At 40.0% G+C, this 17943-nt stretch overlaps 1 protein-coding gene across 30 annotated transcripts in view; it reads right to left on the bottom strand.

The window, feature by feature from the left end:
• GPHN (gephyrin) overlaps positions 1-17943 on the bottom strand; it is a 591738-nt gene that overhangs the window by 45150 nt on the left and 528645 nt on the right. For all 30 annotated transcript variants that reach the window (XM_089681455.1, XM_089681470.1, XM_089681459.1 and 27 more), the window contains 3 exons: positions 4489-4626; positions 1844-1936; positions 1570-1625 (listed from right to left, as the gene is read on the bottom strand). In XM_089681455.1, coding sequence (XP_089537581.1) covers positions 1570-1625; positions 1844-1936; positions 4489-4626 — 287 coding nt within the window. The remainder of the gene's footprint in view (positions 1-1569; positions 1626-1843; positions 1937-4488; positions 4627-17943) is intronic.

Here is a 17943-nt window from a genome sequence, read left to right as displayed (position 1 = left end):
GAAGTCCTATGACACTACAGACCAAGTTCACTTGGAAATTCTACCTTTGAGAGATTACAATCTTCAATGGACTCACAGGAATCAGCAAAAAAATATACACTGTCTCACTACATCAAAGTTATACAACAGAGATAAAGAAAAGATACAAAGGCTCATAAAAGCAAAAAATGGAAAAAATCCATCACATGATAGTAGGTAGCAGTCATAAGAAGCCCTAAGAACCACAACTGAGAATAAGGATGCAGTACTGGGGTCCTGGAACAGTAGATTCAGCTGATCCAGTAGATGCCATGGAATGTCTATGAACTGATGAACCAGGTTTGAGTACTAGGTCCTTCTGGGTTAGTCTGGAACTATGAGAATGCCTTCTAGAACAAAAACAATCTTCTGCACACAATGGAAAAATAGGCTTTTTTACCAGCTAGTAAAATATGTTTCTTAGAGTTCAGTGCAGGACACAGACTCTTTAGTCTTTACTATTGGAGTATATGCAACTACATTTAAATGATTGACACCGACAAAAAAAGCTTCTAGGAAGTCCCCTATATAGTCCATCCCACTCCCAGCTAGTCTCAAGGTTTGTAGCAAGTAACAGGAAGATCATTAGAACAGAGCGGAAGAACAGAGGGGTCTCCTGTAATGTACTGCAGCAAACAGATTTCACTAGTAAGTCAATTTCTTAGAGGCACAGTACTTGGTTGTTATTTTGTCATACTATATTGGACATAGGCCCTTTGAGTTTTTACATAGGGACATTTTAAAAGCAGTCAAACTGAGGGGTGGCTATCACAGCAAAAACACCAACATACCCATGTAACAACAATGGGCTTGATAGAGAGCAGCCTGCAGCACCTTACATCCACAAATGTCATCAGAAAAAGCCAGAAAATCCACCTGGTAGAACTTATCCCACAGTCACATCAAGCCCAACTTTGAAATCGTGCGACTTACAGTGAAGTCACACAATTTGAAAGTCGGGTGAGATGCAGATTTCAGGTGCGATTTGCAAGACCTCTGACACAGAAGTCTATGCAAATCGCACCAAAAGTAGTACATGTACTACTTTAGAAATGGGTGCGGCTCTGACCAAGTTGGAACCGCACGGATTTGACTGCTCTAATTTCGGACAATAGGGTGCAACTTGGCATACGATTTGCAAATCACATGGCATGCAAATCGCATGCCAAGTCACTCCCGATGTTACCGGGGTGTTAAAGTGGACCTTTTCCCCCTTTCCCTAAAATTCACATTAGAATGCATCTGTGCATGCTGATGTGAAATCACCTAATCTAATACCTGGTTTTCCCAAAATGCAGTGGTGATGTAGCCATAGTCGCACAGATGCCACTCTGGAAAGGCAACATCACTGGGAAATCTCGAACCTAAACTGAGATATCTTGCAGTATTGTCATAATGCGCATGCACAAAATAAAGTGCGTGATACCACAAACCTAATTTTGCAAATGTGGCATACAAAATTACATTCAATTTAAAAACTGAAAAATAGAGATGCTGCAAGGTCAGGTTTTGATAAGACAAACACATGGATATTCACAGATTGACCCTCACCTGTTCTCCAGCCTGTGACTCCCCTATGATGAAGCGATCCCCTGGGCCATCTGCAGCTGTGAAAATATATATACTAATAAATAACTAGGAGAACAAAACTGCATGAAAGTTAAAGACTACAGCAGGATGAAGTTTTGCATGAAAGTTAAAGACTACAGCAGGATGAAGTTTTGCATGAAAGTTAAAGACTACAGCAGGATGAAGTCTGATACAGTCTTATCTTATAATACAATATCAGTGCTTGCAGAATTTTACATACAATACAGTGATTTACCTCTTACTGCATACCCATCCTTTACTGATGCCGGGAATGGCGGTAAATTGTCTTTTGCATACACCTCTTGGGCAAGCACGCGTCCCATTCCATCTAGGAGAAAAAAAAAATAAAGTAATAAAAGTTTAGCTAAAATTACTCAATTTAAAATGTAAGTAACATGATGATCAAAAGGCTCCAAAGCCAAGCAGCCTCCAATTTCAAGTCCCTTCTTAGTTTTTAATAGCCTGTCCTGTTCACATAGTAAATGGGACTGACAAGCAAACTAGACTGTGAAAATAAGTGAATTCATCTAAACATTAGAACATTTAAAGGCAAAGTTCACCTTTTTCTAAATGCCAGCTCCTCTATGTACCAGTATAGCATTTATGTACTTCTTTGCAAAAATGCAAAAGCTTTCCATTTATGCTATACACCCTTACCTCCGGGTCGAGATGGCTGTATAAAAAAGCGTATCCATTACTTCTGCAGACTTCAGGCCATGACACAGGAAGGAGTTGACCAGCTGACCTCATTAGCACACACCCTGCATCATCTACCCTCCTACCTACCACTCACCAAGCAAAGCAGACCAGGTTTGCATGATAAAAATGTACACTGCGTTGCTGTGCTGCTAATTAACCTAAACATTTTATTTTATTTAATGAATCAGATAATAGTCAATTGGGGTGCTGCTGCTGACTTTCAGCAATACTAATAAAAAAAAAAAAAACATATACAAAAATGTGCATTTAACGTAGGGTGTTGTGTAGGCTATTCTCTAACACTATGTACAGCTTTAAGGCATGCACCTAACTTTATATAGGTCCCAGATTCCTGATGTCACACCATTAAATGCAGTACCAGCAGTCCTGCATTGTACAGGAAGACACTGTGGGCCCACCCATAACCCAGGATGTCGGATAACAAAGAAGAGCATGTGTTGCTTGGGGAGTGAATGACAAATAAATGCATATCACCTTATACATCATTCCCAAGGCAAAACAAGCAGTTAGGGCCCCCCTTCCCACTGCAAGGGTAAAGATTTTTTTATCCTTTCAAAGATAGGCTTTCAAGGTTTTCAATGTTGCCCTCAAAGTGCAAATTCCTGCCAACTCGGTCATCACTAAGGCTGACCACACGTTTAGTGCTAACCCCTTGAGAACCTATTTTCCTGCATAGCCAGGCAACATGCATTTTGCCTGGCTTCCATTCAGAGTCAGTAACCAGTCCATGGACTAATTTCTGGTGATTTATTTAGGGGTAAACAACTCTGATAGGGTCTAGGGGTATATGGATTTCTAACCTGACTTGGAACCAGTACTCTGAGGACAAACTTCCTAAATTCTGCAGAAAAATGTAGGATCCTGGACTTTCTACTTCCTCTGTGGTGGCAACTGTCTCTTGATAGATCAGTACCACAGTCTCTGTGAGGAGCACCTGGTCCTCTCTAAGTGAACCTCTTCAGACCCCAGCTAGGAGATGCCCATCCACCGGGCTGTCTTTGAAGAGTATCCCGGAGCAAGAGATTCTGGAACAGACTTGAAGCTCTGTCTCAGGGACAGCTGATTGGGTATAGCACCTAGCAGCCCTCTCTTTTGTAGGCCCAGGGGGTGTAACAGTACTCACACTGTCCTTGTGTCCTGTAGCTTGGATAAACTGCTTCCAGGCTTTCTGCTTGCCTGGTTTACTTCCAGGCTAACAGGTTGTCCTTTCTCAGTGGACTGTAGGGCAGTGCATCTCCCTTTGTTAGCTTCCTTCTCCCATCCTTCTGGCTTTCAGCCTAGAGGCAGTAGCCCCCTTCTCTTGGGTCCCCTCCCAGGCTACACAGCAGCATACCTCAGCAATCCATCTTCCACCTGACTCCTCTGTTGTAGGCTCTTCCATATTTATGCGCCAGTCTGCCACACTGCCAGGCCTCCTGCCTGGGATTGGTTGGACTCCCATGAATATGCAGATCAGCATCTACTGGCCTCCACCGTCTAGCTTCTAGAAACTTCTCTAAGGTTCTAGAACCAGGGGGAGGTACCAGAGGCCTGATCTGTACAGCCCTCCAGCCGGTCCTAAAGTAAACTCACTGACTCACACCCAGGCTTCTAGCAAGCCTCTAACTACACTACCAACAATGTACACCAGAAGGCGCTACACATGAATCAGTGTTTATGATCAGATAGTGGGCTGACTGAAAAACAACATATTCCCCCATCCACACAAGCAAGGTGGATGAAGGAATCCTCCTTGTGGTGTTTTATGAAAGCAAGGACTCCTCCACTGTTCAAAAGCGCTGCCCAGTGCTGCAGCAGATTGGCTGCACTGTTGATTGAACAAAAATTTTCCAACAAGCCAGTTCCAGAAAAATGAATAATTAGACTGTCTTCTCTGGAACAACAGGAACAGCCATAAATTGATCAAACTTTGGTCCCTGCTGACCTGAGAGAACTTCGATATGCCTATGGCTAGCTGAGAAATTTTTACACAACGAGATGAATGAGATCTCACAATACAAGAAGAAATGGAACGTGATGAGATAAAAACATAATCCAGTTAACAGCTTCTTATTTAAAAACAGGATAAATAACTTGCTCCTAATAGTCTCTGTCATTATCCTGAATCTTACAACACGTTTGTTGTCAGAGGACAGTATAGTGCAAATAAAAGTAACGTACCTCTGTAATTTATGATTTCAGTCCCAAGAACTGGAGTCATTTCCAGGACAGTAATAAAGGCTTTATCCATGGATGTTAGTGGAAACGGAGACATGCGGTGTCTTCTTGCTACCTTGGTGATATCAACGGCACTATGACCTTTAGAATAAATATACTGAGAATGAACATTTGAAAAATATAAAACGATTTTCTATTTGAACATTAGAAATAACAATTACTCTGTGTACACTTGCTATTAAATAATATGATTGAAAAAATTGCCATAGTTATGAAAAGATATATTATAAGCAAAAAAGTCCTTCTTAGTGAGGTTTTAGCTGCTGAAATGAAGCATAAATCTCACCAGATATTAGTTTCCTATCAATGTGCCAACAATTCTTATTATTCTTGAATTTAGTGACTGCATACAGTTTGTTTTGGCAGGCAAATTACAACAAATGGCTTATTAGCACAGAAGTTATTTATACCGCTGTTGCTTTGCAAACCCAAAAGAAGGAATTGTTCATCGCTTCAAAATAATGTAATAGAAAGAAGACATAATTTCAACTTGTGACTGACAATGAGTATTAGTATATTGACAGGAGTTAATAAGGAGTATGCGTAAGCCCTGATCCTTTTTGCTTTATAATAGTCATTCTTAGTCTTCTTCCCTTTGCTCTTGCTACTCTTTATCAGCTAACCTATTGATCAGTGCATTGTCCAAAAGCTCCAAACAGGTCTATATATAGTAAACTAAAGTTGTAGCCTATAGAAAAGCCTGGATTTGTAATTAAAACCTTTCCAGACCTGGGTAAAGGTAGTCAAGAGACAACATAGTTTAAAAATGTCCATAGACCAAACGATTGTAAAATTCTAAAGGGAAGATCACATATGCCACCATATACTTCTTCAACGAGATCAATCCCTGTGAGATTGTTCCCCAAAAAAACTTGCAATAAGAATATTAAGGCTGGTGATATATCAAATTAATTACCATACAGTACATAAAAAATGCATGACCATACATCCAGAAGGGTGTCTTGAGCTGTACCCTGATGTCACTTGCATTCAAACAGCTGTAATATATACTCACCAGCCACTCTATTAGGTACACCTTACTAGTACCGGGTTGGACCCCCTTTTGCCTTCAGAACTGGCTTAACTCTTGGAGGCGTTCATTCAACAAGGTGTTGGAAACATTCCTCAGAGATTTTGGTCAATATTGATATCAGTTACTATTAGCTTTATATCATCTCAAACCAGTCTGCCCTTTCTCCTCTGACATCAACAATGCATTTTCATTCACACAACTGCAGCTCACTGAATATTTTCTTTTTTGGACCATTCTCTGTAAACCCTAGAGATGGTTGTGCGTGAAAACCCCAGTAGATCAGAAGTTTTTGAAATATCAGACCAGCCTGTCTGGCACCAAGACCCATGTCAATTCAAGGTCACTTAAATCCCCTTTCTTCCCCATTCTGATGCTCGGTTTGAACTTCAGCAAGTCGTCTTCACCACGTCTAGATGCCTAAATGCATTGAATTGCTGCCATGTGATTAGCAATTTGTGTTACCAAGCAACTGAACAGGTGTACCTAATAAAGTGGCTGGTGAGTATATAGAAATCACCTTTAGCCAAGCTGAATGTCTAACAGGTCAAAGAATGACCAAATAAATAGTCCTGAAGGTGGCTGGCACGGGACGAGGACCACCTTGGACCCAAATTCATCCTCTGTTAGTAAATGGTCAAAACAATATATGGTAGGTAATACATCACGCAGAGGTCCATGAAGAACTGAAAGCTTGCCACCTTTGTGTTAAATTCAAATACGGCCTATGTAAGAAGTGCCTACCTACTGTCACATCAGGACATGCACGTCAACTAGGAATACTAAGCAAATGGTAAATTCTAAAGGGCACTGCTTAGCCACAATTAAAATGACTACATATTTAAAGTGATAAATAACAAACATGTCATATTTACCTGCTCTGTGCAATGGTTTTGGAAGGAGCAGCTCGGATCCTCCTTTTCTCCGGTCCCCCGCCGGCACTCATGGCCCCTCCCAAGCAGCTTGCTATGGGGGCACCCAAGCAGGCTTTCTCCCGAGTTGCTGCTCCATGTGTCCATTCACATACAGAACATTGGCTCGGCCCTGTCCCCTCTCTCTCCTCATTGGCTCACTGGCTGTGATTAACAGCAGCAGGATCCAATGGCTATCTCGGCCAATGAGGAGAGAGGGTCCCCAGAGAGCTGAGGCTCTTGTGCACATTGCTGGATTGCTAAAGGGCTCAGGTATGTATTAGGGGTGCTAGGAGGGCTGTTGCACACAGAAGATTGTTTTGCATAAAAGGTAAAAAACCTTGATCCTTTACAACCACTTTAATATAAGATGGCAAATTAGCAACATGTTGAGCATAGGTCTACATTAAGGTATCTATGTCTATATTCAGAACATGCCCCTGCCTTAAAATGTCACATGGGTAATAATGCCAGTATGGTGACAATCAAGAGTACAACACAACTCTGTTTGCATATCGGGAAGTGCTGCTTAGACAGTTATACTAGCAAAGATATCTCCAAATCAAAAATACATAGGTGATCGAATTCTAAGTAATTCTAATGAGAAACCATAAAGGTCTTGCTATAAGGACGCATGTTAACATTTCTCAGGATAGAACCAGGAGAAGGAACATGAGAGCACATGCTCCAGAAGCAGATGGCAGAAACACTGCTTGTAACAGATTGAAAATGGTAAACTAAACTGGGAGAGCCAGTTTTGGCAGGGAAAGTTGCCTGCTAGCTTAGAACAGGTAGCCCAATTGAGGTATCCAATAACAGGTGAACTTTGCCTTCAAAAAGAAGGGCTTCAGACAGTCAAATCTCCTATGTAAACCATTGCTCTTGCAGCAGAGGTTGTAGAAGACACTTGTTCATGTTCAGACCTGTCTGGCCTGTAACAGACAGTTGGCTTATTAAACATTTTCTGAGCTTAGCAATAGTGAACAGTTGTTGAAAGAAAGAGGTAGTCAATGAGTGAGCATACTGGAACCTGAGTAACAGACTCCGAGAGGACCAGTCCCGCAGGGAGACTAGGACTAGATCAGCAAACAAAATAGTGTGACAATTAGCCAGGATGGTGGAAAATCTTCAATTTCTGCATTTTTGTTACATTTCATGGAAAAACAGAAGTGGAAAGGAACACTTTCAATTCTAGGTAAGTGCCTTACGAAAAAAAAGAAAATTATCTGCACCCATCTCCTATTTTCGATCATACTCCATGCACTCTTCTTCTGTTTTTCTGCACGTATTGCCCCATTATCATACCCTTAGATCCTTTTAACACGTGCGGAATGATTGTCCATTTTTCATCCATCCGTTGACGAATGAAAACGGTCATCAATGCATCTCTATGGAAAAACGGATGATCATCCATTTACATCTGCATTCATCAACATCTGTTTTTTGAAACAAATCAAAGTTCTATCTATTTTCAGTTAAAAAAACCCAGAACGGACGAAAAACAGATGTAAATGGACAAATGGTTTGTTTTTGCAATGGTAGTGAAAGTAAAAACTGATGAAAAACTGATGTAAACTTCATCTGGTTTTTTCTTTGAAAAAACGTGACTGAACTTATGAAACGAGAGGTCTGCACATGTAAAAGAGAATTTAGACACTCCTTTTCTGTGTATTCTGCACTCCTCCAGCAGTTGTGCACAGATGCTAATGTAAGCACCATGTCCAACATCCCGAGAGGTTACTGGGGTCCTCCCGCGGGAACAATACAAAAGGATAGGACTGCTGACACTTATGTTACACTGTTTTTTTGGAATCAGCATTGGCAAATATACAACAAAGGTCAGAACATTGTGCCCAGGAGTATCTTATTAACATTCATGTGTTCAGCTTTTATGGTGAAAAGTAAAGGTAAGTTATACAATTTGTGTACATTGGAAACTGACCCAGATTAGACTAATTAGGTTGATTTAGATGCTGATTTTCACTTTTTTTAGTTCTAGTGACAGACTCTTTCATGTTCTCTTGTATGTCATCTTTCCCCATGCCTGCAGATAATTCTTCAGAGACAAATGCAATTAAAAAAAAACATTTACCCAACACAGCAGCTGACATTTCTGGTTTTTCAGTGTGCCATTTCTAAAGTGGGCAGGTTTTACAATAGTATAAACAATGCTGAAGTGTGTTTTAGTAGGTACCAAGAGAGGAGTGCTTAGGATATGACAGCAAGCAGCATGTACAGAAGAGTGCTTAGGTTATGACAGTAAGCAGCATGTACAGGACAGGACTAACCCAGGTCACTGAGCCACTTCGGACTATGGAGGCATCCCAACTTTAAAGTCAGGATCCAACTAGATTCCTGACTGGCAGCTGACTCAGCTTTTCAGCTCACCACTGAGTGTCTAAGCCAGCTGTTGTCGCCCCCTCCACAGCCCTGCGCTCAAGTGAAAGCTGGAGAGGTAGACAGTCACTGGCTCTCTGCTCACTGAAGACCGAGAAATGAGCGATTATTTGTCTTTAGTTGCTCAGTTCTTGGTCTTGGAGGCGGAGGGAGACAGATCCAGCATCAGACTGATGCTGTATTCATCTAAGTATCTGAGTATGTATGTTTGTTCTAAAATCCTGCACTTCTCTTTTAAAACCTGTTGTGATAGATTTTCTTTATGAAGCCATCTATTAGGCTAAGTTCACATCTGTGCAGGTGGTGCCGCTGCGGATCCGCACTGTGCATCTGTGCAGCCGCACCACCCGCACAGAGAAATGCAGACCCGCGGGCGGGTGCCATTAGTTCTAATGGCACGCCACCCGCACTGGAAAACGCAACCGTACTGAGAACTGAGGTGTGTTGTCAGAAGTGCAAGGACTTCTTCCCTGCATGTCACGGGGCACGGGAGTCCATTCAAATGAATGGGCTCTCGTGCCCGTGCAAAACATGGCCTGCATGGCCGCATGTATGTGAACCAGGGCTAAAACCACTCCTGCCTACTCTGTGACCATCAGATACAGATCAGGATTGGGGATCAGTCCCCAATTAGCATCAGAGCTGGTACACTAAAGCTCTGAACCTGAAGTACACAACACAGTAGACTGCTGACGGCAAAATCAAAAACACAACTACATGGCCACACAACCACCAGCACGTGGCTGTATTTCTGGTTTGTAACAGAACCACAGGTACAGTGCTTCTATTGCTGGCTTGGGTTACATCTTACAAAGGAAAGGACTAGAAAGTTATTTTACTGAGTACAGCTCTGCTTTATCAATACATATTCCACTAAGTTATCAGAGTCTGGTGCTATAGTTTTAACATCAAGCTACTGGGGATACACTGCGCATCCAATTTTAATTTAAATATCCCTCCCACTGTGAACTATATTTTTTACAACACTACCTGGGATCAGTCCAGGAAAAATTAGTGAAACTATATACTGTGGACCCAGGTAGGTTTATGAAGTATTTGAACGTTTTTTTTTTCCTTTGTTGTTAACCCCTTCCCAATGAGTATACGCATACAGTATATGCAGCCTCATGGAAGTGGGTTTTCCACAATGGGGCTGTATATATGTGCCACTGTGTTTTTTACTGATTATACGCTGCACAGCATGTTCCCAGCACAGAGATCGTGCTGTCAGTGACAGCTCCGGGTTTTGTACGAAATCGGTTAATGGGAGGCCTGGTTTCTGATAACCTGATCACTGTGATAGCCTCAGACAGACTGGCACAGCCAGTACAGTGCAGCCTGACAGTGTTACTCCTCTTTAATCAAGAAAAATATCCATTGTACCTTTTTTTCCTTGCTAGAGGAAACATTGTAAACAAAACAAAAAAAAAAAGTGTGTATAAAAAAAAAAGAAAAAAGAAAGATAAAACTGTTAAATCAGGGTTTGATGTAGGTTGGTCAGGTTAAGAGCTAGGGTCCAAGGTCAGGGTCGAGGGTCATGGTCAGTGTGTTTCAGACAGGATTTAAATACAAAAAAATATTTTTATTTGTAGTATTAGTGCCAGTGTGTTTTAAGTAGGATTAGAAAGCAAAATGAGAACTATTTTACTGTTTTTAGGACATACTAAGGGTACAAACAATAAATAACATACACAAATGTGGTGGTATTGCTGCAATCATCAGAATTCATTTTGGGTTGTTCTCTAGTGGAAGATAGCAAGAAATATATACAGCAAGATTTTAAAAATGATATTTTTTTTACTTTTTTGTGCCAGTTTTCCTGGAGATATCCATTATCATTTACCACCAAATGAAAGCTCAATTTGAACTGGATAATTCACCTGGATACATTACGTTGTTGTTACGGTATGTACAGTTTTACTAACACATAAAAAAGATGCAAAACTGGGTTCGGTCATTAAGATTTGTTTTACCCCATGTCACAAAGGGTTTTTTTTAGCATTATAGCATATTTTGCAAAATACATGTGCTGCCCTGCAATTGTTTGAAGAATGCAACTGCACTGAAATACGTAATTTTTACCCTAAGAAAAGGCTGTACTAACTACTACCTCAATAAATTGCATGTTCTAGCCTTGGTTGAGCCTTGGTTGAGCAACACTTTATAAAGTTAATCAATACTAGTTTAATTATGGCCAATTCAATTTATCTTGCCAATTCTGAACAGAGTTCATTTTAACACAGTCAAGTAATGTCAGGATGATGCACTGTTTTAGCGAATGAGTGGCTGATATCTTGTTTCACAATTTATGATATAGTGTAAAGCAAAAAAAAATGCCTATTTTTCTAAAAAAAAAGTAATTAACACCGTTTTTATAGTATTCATTTTTTTAAGAATAACATATTATAGAATAACATTTTAATTTAAAATGTTGTTTTATTTATTACAGACAGCTATATTGTCTGCAGGAGCCAGGCTTTGCACCTGTGATCCACTGATTGCAGGTACAATGTTTTGCAGGCTGCACTGTAAAAAATAATAAATGTAACAAATGCACATTTTTTTTATACCTGCAAAATCCAATAAAGCATGTTTATACAGGAAAACAGTGTATAGTACTGGATGTCTCTGTTATTATCTAATTATGTTGAATCTGAAATGGATCTGCAAATGGTGTTGTCCTCATCTGAGGCGAGTAGGATGGTGGGCACACATGGCATGCGTGGTAATATTCTTCTCCACAAAAACAAATGCAGAAAAAGTACATTTCAAAAGTAAATGTTATCTTAGCAGTCTTGGGTTTTTTTCAGCAATATTTTAGGATTATTTTTTCAATTATAAAAAATGTGGCTATTTATTTAATGTATGGCCAATACAGAATTTGCTCTTTAAACCCATGGCAGATCTGTCAGCATTATAAAACAGTTTACCGGGACCTGAGAAAAGAATGCCTGTTATGACCACTCATAGTACTGAGTAAGAAAGAACCTCAGTGTGCTAAGATAATAGAAAAATCTAATTCTAAAGTTCATGGTTTTAACCATTACCCGCCCGGCCAATGCCCGTTTGGCGGCTTCAGAAGTGTCTCTCCGTTCCGGGTACACGCCATTTGGCGTGCTCCCGCACATGCGCCATTTGCGCTAATGCAGAGCGGCGCAGCAGTGCGATCTGTCACCGGCCGTGCACCTCGGACACGGCCGATGACAGATCCGAGTACCGGCTCCCGTTGCTGGTACCATGTGACCTGCTGTGACCAATCACAGCAGGTCACATGACAGTTGTACACAATGGATGGCTTCATTCATGATGCCATCCATTGTATACTAGTGCCTATACTGATCACTTCCCCAAAGTAGTACAATGTTACTATGGTAACATTGTACTACTTTGGTCATAGTAAAATATGAAAAAAAAATCTTAAAAAAAATAAAAAAAATGTAATAAAAAATTAAATATAAAAAAATAAAAATAAATAAAAAAAATATATATTTTTTTTTTCATACTGTCACCAGTGTCCCTGTTCACCGCCATGCCAGTTATATGATGACGCTGTACTGCACTGGTGACAGTATGTAAAAAAACAAATAGTGAAAATAATTTTTTTAATTTTTTCATTTTCAAACAAATACAACTTCAAAAAACTCACCATGCCTCTTATGAAGTACGTCGGACTGTCTACTCTGCAAAAAGGGGTCATTTGGGGATATCTGTACTATTCTGACATTCTTGGACCTCAAGAAATTAGATTGGCTGTCAGTACTTCAGGATTGATCAATATTCAGATCTATACCATAGTTTGTGAACTCTATAACTTTCCTACAAACTAAAAAATACATCCTAATTTGGGTTATTTTCACCAAAGACATGTAGTAGAATACATCTCGGCCTAAATTTATGAAGAACAATTATTTATTTGTAAACTTTTATAACAGAAACAAAGAAAAATTTTTGGTCTTTTTTTGTTAATTTAGCAAAAAATAAAAACCCCAGCTGTGATTAAATACCACCAAAAGAAAGCTCTAGTTGTGTGAAGAAAATGATAAAATTTTAGTTTGGGTACAGTGTTGTATGACCGCGCAATTGTCATTCAAAGTGTGAGAGCGCTGAAACCTGAAAAATGGCCTGGGCAGGAAGGTGTAAAATTGCACGGTATTGAAACGGTTAATTTACGTACAAATAAGTTCTAAATTGTACTTATTACTTTGAAAAATTATACAAGTAGAAAACAGAGGAATACATATAAAATATTGTTTAAGGAAAGTAATCTGAATATTACCAAGGACAAAAAGTCTAGGAATTTAGAAATAGATACCAGACATATTTCTATTTTGCAGTAAAGATGTGTCTACTTCTCACCCTCTATCTGGAGAGTTCTTTGTCAGTGCTCTTACTATTTTTGTGGAGTCCTGATACTAGAAATTAGAGACTTGTAGGAGGCCCATTAAAATACCACAGACCCAGAAAACAGTGGGAGGTAAAGTATTTTCTGATTATGATAGGGTTGTGGGTAGAGTCAGTAATGCCCAACAAAAATTATTAATGTTCACAACCTAATTTACACAATAAGGTAATGAGACTTGCTTGATTGTGGAACTTTACGTCAGGAAATTGTTTGAATTGCAGTTTACAGATTGGCATTTTTAATTTCTTAATTCGATGTTTTGTGGAAAGGTAAAATTGTACTAAAACTATAATTTCAGGTCAGTAGTGGTTAACACTCTCCATGGCACCAGTTCCTCCAAATAATGCAGCTTTTGTGAAAAAGAACACAATGCAAAAAGCTGGGCTCTAGTTTTAACTGAACCATTGTTAGGGTACACATATGGTCATATACGGTTTCTATAAAAAAGTATTCACACCCTTAGAAACTTCTAGGTTTTACTAAACACTGAATCACAGTGGATTGAATTGTGTTACAGATGAACAGAAATATATTTCTTAGAACAGATCTTTGATCTGAGCAATTTTACCTTATACGGATGAAACAAAAATACAAAATAATTGATTGCACCCATTTCAGTTATTATTATTATTATACAGGATTTATATAGCGCCAACAGTTTTCTCAGCGCTTTACAACATGTAGTCACACAATAGTGGCAACTGTCATGTTCTGAGAACACATTTCTGCCAGGTGGCAAAGCAGCATCCTCTAGTGATGACTCTGGCTGAGCACTGGACCTCTCGAAGGTTGTTCAGCAGAATGGCTGTGGAAGTGCAGGAGCCATACAGTGGAAGTAAAAGGAGTGTTTTCAGTGCAGGGAGAGCACAGTGATAATAGAAAAGAGACAGGCAGGTGTTGCGGCTTTTCTTCAATTATCCATCCTGAGCTAGAATATTAATTACAGTCATGGCCGAAATTGTTGGCACCCTTGATATTTCTCCAGGAAATCATGTATTTCTCACGAAACGTATTGCATTAACACATGTTTTGCTATACACATGTTTATTCCCTTTGTGTGTATTGGGACAAAACAAAAAAAGGGAGGAAAGAAAGCAAATTCGACATAATGTCACACAAACCTCCAAAAATGGGCTGGACAAAAGTATTGGCACCCTTTCACAACTGCGGATAAATAAGAATGTTACAAGCATGTGATGCTCCTGTAAACTCACCTGGGGCAAGTAACAGGTGTGGGCAATATAGAAATCACACCTGAAAGCAGATAAAAAGGAGAGACGTTCACTTAACCTTTGCATTGTGTGTCTGTCTGTGCCACACTAAGCATGGACAACAGAAAGAGGAGACGAGAACTGTCTGAGGACCTGAGAACCAAAATTGTGGCAAAATATCAACAATCTCAAGGTTACAAGTCCATCTCCAGAGAACTAGATTTGCCTTTGTCCACAGTGCGCAACATTATCAAGAAGTTTGCAACCCATGGCACTGTAGCTAATCTCCCTGGTCGTGGACGGATGAGGAAAATTGATGAAAGATTGCAACGCAGAATAGTCCGGATGGTGGATAAGCAGCCCCAAACATGTTCCAAAGACATTCAAGCTGTCCTGCAGGCTCAGGGAGCATCAGTGTCAGCGCGAACTATCCGTCGACATTTAAATGAAATGAAACGCTATGGCAGGAGACCCAGGAGGACCCCACTGCTGACACAGAGACATAAAAAAGCAAGACTACAGTTTGCCAAAATGTACTTGAGTAAGCCAAAAGCCTTCTGGGAAAACGTCTTGTGGACAGATGAGACCAAGATAGAGCTTTTCGGTAAAGCACATCATTCTACTGTTTACCGAAAACGGAATGAGGCCTACAAAGAACAAAACACAGTACCTACGGTAAAATATGGTGGAGGTTCAATGATGTTTTGGGGTTGTTTTGCTGCCTCTGGCACTGGGTGCCTTGACTGTGTGCAAGGCATCATGAAATCTGAGGATTACCAAAGGATTTTGGGTCGCACTGTAGGGCCCAGTGTCAGAAAGCTGGGTTTGCGTCCAAGATCCTGGGTCTTCCAGCAGGACAATGACCCCAAACATACGTCAAAAAGCACTCAGAAATGGATGGCAAAGAAGCGCTGGAGAGTTCTGAAGTGGCCAGCAATGAGCCCAGATCTAAATCCCATTGAACACCTGTGGAGAGATCTTAAAATTGCTGTTGGGAAAAGGTGTCCTTCCAATAAGAGAGACCTGGAGCTGTTTGCAAAGGAAGAGTGGTCCAAAATTCCGGGTGAGAGGTGTCAGAAGCTTATTGATGGTTATAGGAAGCGACTGATTTCAGTTATGTTTTCCAAAGGGTGTGCAACCAAATATTAAGTTAAGGGTGCCAATACTTTTGTCCAGCCCATTTTTGGGGTTTTGTGTGACATTATGTCATATTTGCTTTTCTGCCTCTGTTTTATATTTGTTCCAATACATACAAAGGGAATAAACGTGTATAGCAAAACATGTGTTAATGCAATACCTTTTTTGTGTGAAATACTTGATTTTCAGGAAAAATATCAAGGGTGCCAACAATTTCGGCCATGACTGTATATATATATAGATATAGATATATAGATATCAGTGGATGTATTGTGTAAATGTGCTTCTTGGCTCCTGAATAGAAAACTCATCTTTCACAAAGAATATGATATAAATTGACAGCTCACTAGGCTGTCAATTACAAAGCCTGTCTCACATTCCACCCACCTCCATTATGTTACTGAAAGCAGGAAAAAGTGCTAGCAGTGCAAAATGTGTTTACTGTGTTTCCTAGCTCCCACAGTGTCTACTGTTGCCGTATATGGGGTTTTAAAGATCATCAGTAAAGTGAATGCAGTTTTTAAGTGTGCAGTTTTTTTGCCTTCCTCTGGATCAACTCTGGGTATAGGATTATAACTTTTATTTTTTTAATGGTTGAACTGGGTGGACTTTTGTCTTTTTTCAGCCAGACTAACTATGTAACTATGTAGCTCTTTGGATCGTATTGCATTTGTTCTATATGTTACTTAATGCAGTTCCTGGCCTCCAACTAAGGATGTAAGTCTGTGGAAGAAGACCTCCAGTATGCCTATACTCTTACTTATTAAAGTGGTAGTAACCCACTTTGTTCATTTTTAAATACAGGTAAGCTTATAATAAAGCTTACCTGTAGGTAAAATGAATATCTCCAAAACATGCACCATTTAGGAGATATTCAGGGTGTTTTTTTAGCTAGTGCATGTGCTCTGAAGGAACGGCATACCTGTGCCATTCCTTTAGAGCACTGTGCAGTGGCCCGTGACTCCCATGCGCATATGTGGGAGTGACGCCATCACGGCTCAGCCAGCCAGCCAGATTGCTGGAGCTCACAAACCCAGAAAGAAGACCGAGTGAATATGAAAGCCTTTACAGTAGTGACAGCGTGTCGCTGGAGGGCATCATTTTAGGGGAAGTTTTACATATTATGTTAGTATGCGATGCACACTAGCACATTAGGCCATTGCCTTGAAGGGAATGTTTTTTGTTTTTATGCGGTTTACTACCGCTTTAAACCCTGCAGAAGTATATAAAACTCCTATCTCTAAAATATTAGTGCAGCGCTTAACAATGCATGTCACAACTTCATAAACACATGTGAATTAAGAGTATATGTGAATAAAGTGCAGAAAGTGCAATATGAATATAAATGATTCAAAATGATGTAAAAAGCAATAAAAGGAGTTCATAAAATTATTTGTGAATATTAAAACGTCTTTTGTGCAAAGATATCTGAAGTAGTGCCTATGATTGGCATGTGAAGTCTTCCATGAAGAACAATGGTGCAAGAATTTGTGAAAGGAAATCCACCCTTGGGACAGATGTGCACTCACCAGACTATAAATAAAAATGCGCATGGGTTATAATACATTGCAAATCTGGGGGTGCAGTGGTATGCTGGCAGCTACAGGGTCATCCGTCCATCCATCAGGGTGGGTGCCTGGTGGTCCTGGGGGGGAATCGGCTCAGCCACAGAAGCCAGAAAGGTGCTTATAGTGTAGTATTTTATTATAGTAATGATAGCAAGCAACATAAAAGTATCCACGTAGAGTAATAAAATTCAATAAAATAGAGTACCAAGATGGCTGCCGCTCCTCTGCAGCGGCAGCTAGACGTCAGCAATAGGGCTCCACTCAACGCGTTACGTGTAATAACACGTCCTCAGGGGCACAGCCATCACGTGCCAATCATAGGCACTACTTCAGCTGATATCTTTGCACAAAAGACAATTTAATATTCACAAATAATTTTTCAAACTTCTTTTATTGCTTTTTACATCATTTTGAATAATTTATATGGATATTGCACTTTATTCACATATACGCTTAATTCACATGCGTTTATGAAGTTGTGACATACATTGTTAAGCGCTGCACTAATATCTTAGAGATTGCAATTCTGGGACTGTTACCTATACCCTGAGTGCTAGCTGCTATACTTTTACTCATATTGATATATATATTTATTTTTAATATTGTATAATTGCATTTAGCGCTCGCTCTACTATCTTTTTGAATATATAAAACACCTGCCTTTCTAAAGGTTGGGGCTGATCTGAGGTCTGAGTGTGCAAGCATTGGGGCTGATCTTAGTTGTGAACGTGAATCCATTGAG

This window comes from Staurois parvus, unplaced genomic scaffold (genome assembly GCF_062004578.1).
Source record: "Staurois parvus isolate SC_StPar_1 unplaced genomic scaffold, SC_StPar_1.0 ptg000267l, whole genome shotgun sequence".
NCBI classification, from domain to species: Eukaryota; Metazoa; Chordata; class Amphibia; order Anura; family Ranidae; genus Staurois; species Staurois parvus.
Note: the sequence above shows the minus strand (reverse complement) of the source record. Positions and strands in the feature narration are given on the sequence as shown.